The 7,780-nt window shown below is 37.5% G+C and overlaps 1 protein-coding gene across 3 annotated transcripts in view; it reads left to right on the plus strand.

Annotated features, from left to right (window-relative positions):
- BMAL2 (basic helix-loop-helix ARNT like 2) overlaps positions 1 to 6,969 on the plus strand; it is a 32,106-nt gene extending 25,137 nt beyond the window's left edge. For all 3 annotated transcript variants that reach the window (XM_021538687.2, XM_021538689.3, XM_077783184.1), the window contains exons 13-17: positions 533 to 588; positions 1,378 to 1,486; positions 1,945 to 2,032; positions 3,323 to 3,431; positions 4,422 to 6,969. In XM_021538687.2, coding sequence (XP_021394362.1) covers positions 533 to 588; positions 1,378 to 1,486; positions 1,945 to 2,032; positions 3,323 to 3,431; positions 4,422 to 4,558 — 499 coding nt within the window. In that variant the 3' untranslated portion in view covers positions 4,559 to 6,969. The remainder of the gene's footprint in view (positions 1 to 532; positions 589 to 1,377; positions 1,487 to 1,944; positions 2,033 to 3,322; positions 3,432 to 4,421) is intronic.
- Positions 6,970 to 7,780: the final 811 nt, after the last annotated feature.

Raw genomic sequence — 7,780 nt, forward strand, 5'->3', positions numbered from 1 at the left:
GGCCTTTTGCCCATTCTGTATCTGGTTCATGCCTTAAGTCAACATCACCCACCTCTTTTGCCCATGTCTTTTTTTCCCCAAGAAAACAGAGAAGAGTAGTTCAGACAGTCTGTGCTGGCCAGTAGCCCAAGGACATTTTTTTGCTTGCCCTGGAAATGTGGGCATTTGCAACTGTCTGCAGAAAGGAGGGAGGGCAGCCACTGACCTGTCCTTGTTCCTGGTTACCTGATTTCCCTCCTAACACTAAAAATAATAGTCCTGTTTCCTTGTCATGGAACACAGACTTTCCTTTTCATTTGGAGAGTAAGAGAAAATTAATATTTCACCCACTGTCAGAAACATTACAAAGAATTGAACTTGGAAATATGTGAGGAATATCTTATGTTTTCCTTTTTGAGGGTGTTAGCTTTGGTTCTGTGCAAAGTATTACTGGAATTAAACATAAATATGTGCTGGATTTTGCTCTTGGAAAAAAAACCATGCTGACTTTTTGTGGTTTGTTTGGGATTTTTTTCATTTCTTTAAATCTTAGAGGTCATAAGGAATCAACTGAAGAAGAAGTCCTCTACAGTTCCCAACCTGCAGAAGGCAAGTGTCACGTCTTACAGTTATCACAGCTGATCTCCTGATCAGTCAGTTTAAATTTATCCAGTCCAGGGTTTTTTTTTTTTATTCTAGGTTGTGTGCAATGAAGGATTATTTTTTTTTTTAAATCTACTTATTTTTCAGTGTCTAGTTACTTACAGAGTCCTAATTGATATAATTCACAGAACTATAAAAAGAAGTGCATATAACCTACTTTTAATTTCCAGAAGCTTCTGTTAGAGCTGGGGATTTGCTTAGTAGGACATTGTACTTCGCTCACAGACCCTTCATATATTGCCCAGTTTTCTGAACAGATGCAACTGTGCTGAGTTTATCTATAAAATACAGGGCAATACTGATACAGAACATATTTTGTTATTATTTTTCTGCTATGCAAAGTTTCTACTTTATGCATGCTGTTCTACCATCCTGCTGTCAAGGCTTTATATTTGCTATTCAAAATGTTCTTTCAATAACTGATTTCAGTTGGTGAGAAATCCAAGGATTTTTTAAAATTATGTTCTTTGCAATGTCTGTGAGAGACACTGAAGGTGGCAATGATTAAATATATTTCACTACTGGAGAACAACAATTTTCACAGATTATTCACTTTATATTGCAACACCCTCTGCCATGAATCAGAATTTAAAGGAATATAATTTCTGAATGTATATATTAAAATATATGCTTGTATAGGCATATTTAGAACAAAAGCTGCTTTAAAATGAATCTTTGCTCTGCAACAAAAGTGCTCTAAGGTTTTGTTTGGGCTTTGGTTTTTTTTATCTACAGATGCTGTAAAACAGTCTTTAGTAAGTGTACCTGGAATGTCCTCTGGAACAGTTCTTGGTGCTGGAAGTATAGGAACTGAAATTGCAAATGAAATATTAGAATTACAAAGGTAATAAATGCATAACACCGTCATTAGGCTTTTCAGTAAAGATAGCCATGAGGGATGTATGATTATGTGAGGGTTGCTCCAGTTTCACTTTTATTGTATTGTATGTGTAACATTTTTTAGGTTGAGCAATAACATTATGAGATACCATTATAATTATGTCAGTCTCATGCCTGGCAGAGCACATCACTGTTCTGGTGATTCAACAGAGGAAGAAAACTGTGCTTAAGGAATAGAATTGTGACCCATGGCCTTTTCTGATCTCTTCTGTGTTTTCTGCTACCAAAACTTGGAGCATGATAATTTAGAATCTTCAGGAGAACTTAAGACATTATTGTTTCAAATGATCAGATTCATGCTTGTGTCACTGGGGAGGTCTGGTGGGTTCTGCACCACACAGTTTGTTTTTCAGTCTTTGATTAATGTGACCTAGTAAATTAACTAAACACATGCAATTTTAGGTTGCATTCTTCACCCTCTGGAGAGTTAAGTCCATCACATCTCCTCAGAAAGTCACCATCTCCAGCTTTAACTATAAACTGCAGTGATGTGAGTACACCCCTGCCTGTAAAAATCCAAAATGAAAAGGCTAATGTCAGCTCAAAACCTGTGTTTGAGTTAGAGTGCCCTGATTTGTTTTTGTGAGAGAATGTGTACTTTTAATCTTAATGGTTTTGAAGATAGTTTTTTTAAAAATCTGTGCTGTTTTGAAATGTTTAAAATTGTGACTTCAAAGGTATTTCATTACTCTTCTAAAAACGGGTAGTTATGCTAATCTAGTGGTGCTTGTAAATCTACTAGTGCTTGTAACACCACGAAGTTAGTTGTATAAATAACATAGTTATTGCCCATAACTATGGAATAATTAATCTATCTTCTTACCTAAATAGGTTGTATGTTTTGTACTGAACATGGCATGAACAAACTTCTCCAACAGCTCTTTGAAATGCAAATTTCTTTCCTGCTAAAAACAGTTGATCTTTCCACTGCAATTCTCATTTCTTATGAAAAAATCCCACTATTCTGGTCTAGGAGCTGCTGTGACTGCCCCCTTTTTTTTATGATCAGTTCTCCCCTGTGTTACCACAGATCTTTCTCCTGAAAAGTTGTTTGACTAATATATGCTGAACTCTCTAAATCATGCAATGTCTTATCATAAGGATAATTTGATCATATTCATTGAGGATTTTTCTTGATTCTGGGCTTTGGTATCCCATTTGTTCCTAAAATACTTTTGGAAAGCACTTCACCTTTATTAATTTCCTGGTAGAATATACACAGGTCAGGCAATCCTAGGAATCTCTCCTGCTAAATTACATGTATGTGTTAACTAAAACAAGCATCAGGAAAAAAATGATCTTTTTTTTTTGGGTTAGCATGATTTCTATCTCTGTTGCCACGATGAATATAGTTTAATGCATATAGAACCTAGGAGGTATGAGGGCTTTTTTAATCTCTTAAGTGTAATGTTTTGACAGTGACAAACATCAGGTCACTGGGAATTTGTAGTTTATGGTAGTAGATGTGGAAAGTGCAAACCAGCACATTTGGTGCTGGATTTATTTACTGAACACTGAGTTAGACCCTCAAGCAGTGCCATCACTGTGAAGTAGCTTTGACAGCTGTGTAAGTCACAACTTTCATTTCAGCCAGGTCCAGTGCTACAGGAACTTCTAAAATGTTCATTTCTAAATGCAAAATATCTGCCTGATGAGGTGTATTTTTCACTTTATTCAGTTCTTAATGATTTGACAACAATCTATGATGTTTCTGTAATATAATATTTAGGACTGAATTTAGGATCTAATTCTGTCCTTTCTACAAATTCTGCTCTTTCAGGTGCCAAATAAAGAGTTGATTCAGTTATGTCCTTCAGAACCAGAAACTCTGGAGAATTCAGAACAAACCCAGGGTGCTATTCCATTTCCCAGTAATGAACCTCTCCTCAGTAAGATTTATTTCTCTTGGGGACACTCTGGGGTTGCAGGGGCTGACATTTCTGATCGCTGGTGTCATTTCTGAGAGCACCACTTTACAAGCATGTATAAAGTGTAAAGAGATTTGGCTGGCTGGCTGAAGATGAGAGCACTCTGAAAGCAGATGTGTTACTGTTGCAAGGCAAGCAGCAAAATTTGATCAGTGAGGCAAGCTCATGACAAAAAACAACATCTGTGTCTAAAGTTTACCATTGCATTCTTACACTTTTCATGAGGCACTTTACTGTTCAATCTCCAGGACAAAGATGGGGAAGGAAAAGTATTTCAGTGCAATATCAGGGAACTTCTTGGAATTTGTGAATTATTGCCCTTTAGCACTTTACCTCTCTGTAAGCTGCAAGCAGGCAGTAGTTTATACAAAGTATTGCTCCAGATGGTTCAGAAAGAATTTTTTTTTATCTTCCCCTTGTTAAGTTTGTCTGGATAGAGGATTCTCTGGTCCTGGAAGAGGAAAATGCCACTGCATTATGTTTGGCATAAAAGGCAAAATGCTGTAAAAGCCATGTTTATGCTGATCCTGTATTTCAGCTTTTAGAAACTTTTCCATCTTCCCGTTCTCCATCATTTGCCAGAGATTTATTTGTTTATTTATAACCTACAGCTTTTTTCTGGTTGATCTATGAGGTTTTTCAGCAAAGTTTAAAACCCCAAACCAACCAACCTAAAACGAAAAACACCAAAAAAGAAACACAAAGGAAAAAAAAGCTAATTCTTTAATAAGAGTTTGGGAAAAAAGAATTAAAAGCAACCCAAACAACACAGAACAATGAGTTTTAAATGAAAAGGGAGTCAAGTTAGGGTTTTTTTTAACATAGAAATATTTGTCTTGACTTCAAAGGCAGGTTCTGCTTCAGACCAATTCTATTTTGCAAGTTACCATGTTCTGCCTGCTTCACAGTGTTCGTGCCTGCCTCAAGCTCCCTGTTTTAATCCCTGTGTAGGTGGCAATTCTCAGCTGGACTTCGATGCCATCTGTGAGAACGATGACACGGCGATGACGGCGCTGATGAATTACCTGGAGGCTGACGGGGGCCTGGGGGACCCAGCTGACCTCAGTGATATCCAGTGGGCTCTCTAGAGCTGCTGCTGGCAGTAAGCAATGTCACAGACCCCTCTGCACAGCAACCCTACATCCTCAGTACTGTATTGGAGTTTTCTCATGGTTCCTTTGCATTCAGACTCGCTGTCTCTGGGTTTTTAAAGACTGGAGTTGTTCAGAGAGAGAAAGAATCTTCTGCTGCACCTATGGACAAATGCAATATTTTTTTTCATGATGAGGAAACCTCGAAATTTTAATATTGAACCATCTGTAACTGGAATGCTTAGAACACATTAGTATATTTTTGCTAAGAAGCTTTAACCAAAAGGTACTGTACAATGTACAGGATTAGTTTTTCTTAGTTTTAATACTTCAAACTTTTATTTATTGTTTTTTGTTTCAAGTTGCAAAATACTGGTTATCCATGTTACTTTCTATAGAACCTACTGTACTTACATGGTTTGAGAATATTTGTAACTATTGAATTTAAGTGAAATAATGATTTGCACACACTACAGTTGTAAAATAAGGTATTATAATTCTCAAATGATGCAGTTTGTGATTCCTTGCACTTCTCAGCAGTGCAATTTTTGCAGTCAAAGGTTAAAATGAAGCCTAGAGTTCTGGGAGCAAGGATTGGGGTTGGATCACCCTAATAAACAGAAGAGAATGTTTTGAGAAAAACAGTCATTTTCCCAGTACACAAACATGAGAAGGGTGTAAGGAAAGAGCAACAAACTCTTAATTACCGTTTTGTATTATTTGTAATGGATTATTAGAGAGGCAGTGCATAGAAACAGAGAAAAAATAATGCTGTATTTGTGATAAACCACTTTGGTTTTGTGACAGGTTCTTTACTAGCTAGAGGAGTGTGAATGGATAGTCTTGGTTCCAGAGTGAGGCTTGCACTGTCTGTTGGTGAAAAAATGTTAAAATTCTGGAGCATCTTTTATGTTTTTGGAGAGATTGGGAGAATTTTCTACTGCTTGAGTGTGTGACTTTTTAAAAACTCTCTGTACTATAGCTTTGTAAGTAAATGCTATGCTATGTAAGTAAATGATCTTTTGGGAGCAGCTTTTGCAAGGATTGTATCCCAGTTACAGCAAAGGACTCAAGAACATGGCACTTTAGAGGTTGCATTAGAACAACATAGCACTAATATAGCGAGAGGATATTTTTATCTCTGGTATTGAAGGTTTAAACAAATTTTTGCATCAATTGTATATCATAAAATTACAGATTTTTTCATGTTTTCTTCATGTTTGGGTTTTGTTTTTTTTAATTCAGGTAATGAAAGGAAAGCATTTGAAGATACCTAATAGACGTGCATCTTTTTTATACAGACATTTAAATGTAGGTACAACCCTAACCTCTCTTGCTCCAGGAGAGGATGGCAGCCTGGGCTGGTGTTTTTAGGAAGGCTGGAGTTGGGAACAGATGGATGTGGCCGTCACTAGATGTCATCCTTGTGCTGCTGGGGAGCCGCCCTGTCCTCATGGGGACCCAGTCTGGACATGAAGTGGCTTGCTCTGTTCACAGAGCATATTATAGATAATATGACTCCTTTGGCAAACGATGCATTTTTGGTGATGGTGATTTGCTAGAATGGCTTCTTGGATTGATTTTTTCTTGTTTTTAACTCTCTAGACTTTTTTTTTTTTTTTAAATTTAATTTGGATGTAATTTCCTGCATTCAGATCTCTTTTTTACATACATGGGGCCAAAATCATCAGTTCTCTTGCTTTATTACAATAAACTTTTCTGCTTTTTCTGAATTTTGGGCTATATTATGGAGCAAAGTGGAAGAAATAAACAGGCACTTCCTAAGAACTGATAGAAGTCTATTTATGTAAATGAAATTTGAGACTCTGCCATTGTAAAATGCATTTTCTCTTTTCTATTCTACAAGTAAATTCTAAATAAACCAGCAAATACTGTAGCTCATAGATAAATTACTACCTAAATAACTTAAAATTATACAGACTTTATTAGAACAAGTTTTTTAACTGCATTAGTTTGGAAACATGGTAGCTGTTGTTACTGCAGGAGCAAATGAATTCTTTCACAAGATTTATAGAAGTGTCTAGACTCAAACCACTATTTTTGGATTCTTGGCTATCCCTAAAAAATAAAACCAGAATTGTAACTTTGAGTCTTTTGCAGTTGATGACAAATATTGTGACTTTAAATTCACTTATTAGATTCTCCCTTTACTATTTGTAATTTTTTTTTTCTGGCTTAAAGCAGCCTTTTTAAGGAAAAGTGTCACTTGTAAATATTTCTGGTGAAATTAATGGGTATTTTTGACTACAATTGAGATAGTATGTGCTTATCTTTGTTTGTATAACAGCACAATTCTAGTAAGATACTGACAGTTTGTTCCTGGCATGGTGCAGGTAATGGCAGGATGTGGTTAAACCGGGTCAATAAATACTATTTTGATGCCCTGCTGTTAGTCTGGTGGCAATTCTGTCTAATACTGAACTGAAATATAAAGTACTTGTTCTTTCAGATCCCAGGCTTCTTCCTCAAAACATAAACAGGGATGTGGAACTCCTGTGGATTTTGGTAGCTCAGTGTGATGCTCCCCAGGCAGGGAGAACCGGTAATCCAAGCTAATGTGCAATTTTGGGGATTCAAACAGAGCTTCAGAACACCCTCGTGCCCTCCAGGGATGAACTCTGAAAGTGTTCACACATTAACCCGGAACTTTTCCATTTCCTGCTGCAAGCACAAGGCTGCTGGAGGAGTTCAGGGGAGACCTCAGCACTCTACATCTCCTGACTGAAGGTAGGAGGGGTCAGGCTCTGCTCCCAGGGGACAGGATGAGAGGAACTGGCCTCCAGTTCTGCCAGGGGAGGTTTGGATTGCATATTGGGGCAAAAAAAGGGTTAATTAAGCATTGGCAGAGGCTGCCCAGGGCAGTGGAGAAATCATAATTCCTGGAGATGTTTAAAAGATGTGCAGGTGTGGCACTGATGGACAGGGGTAGTGGTGGATTTGGTGCTCCTGGGTTATAGCTGGACTTGACCTCCGAGGTCTTTTATAACCTAAATAGTTGAGTACCTATAAACACTTGTCACTTGGTGTTCTGGGGGCAGGGAGGATCCTTTTGGGATTCCCTTGTAGGGGATGGTGAGGGACAGTGTAGTTGCATACTATAGCAGAGATTGATTGCAGGTTTCTTTCCTGTGGTGCTTTGTAGTCCTGGAATTTGCTGTGGATCTTACACTTGTTGGAATACTGGAAAATTTGGTTTGC

The sequence above is a fragment of the Lonchura striata genome, chromosome 5 (genome assembly GCF_046129695.1).
Source record: "Lonchura striata isolate bLonStr1 chromosome 5, bLonStr1.mat, whole genome shotgun sequence".
NCBI classification, from domain to species: domain Eukaryota; kingdom Metazoa; phylum Chordata; class Aves; order Passeriformes; family Estrildidae; genus Lonchura; species Lonchura striata.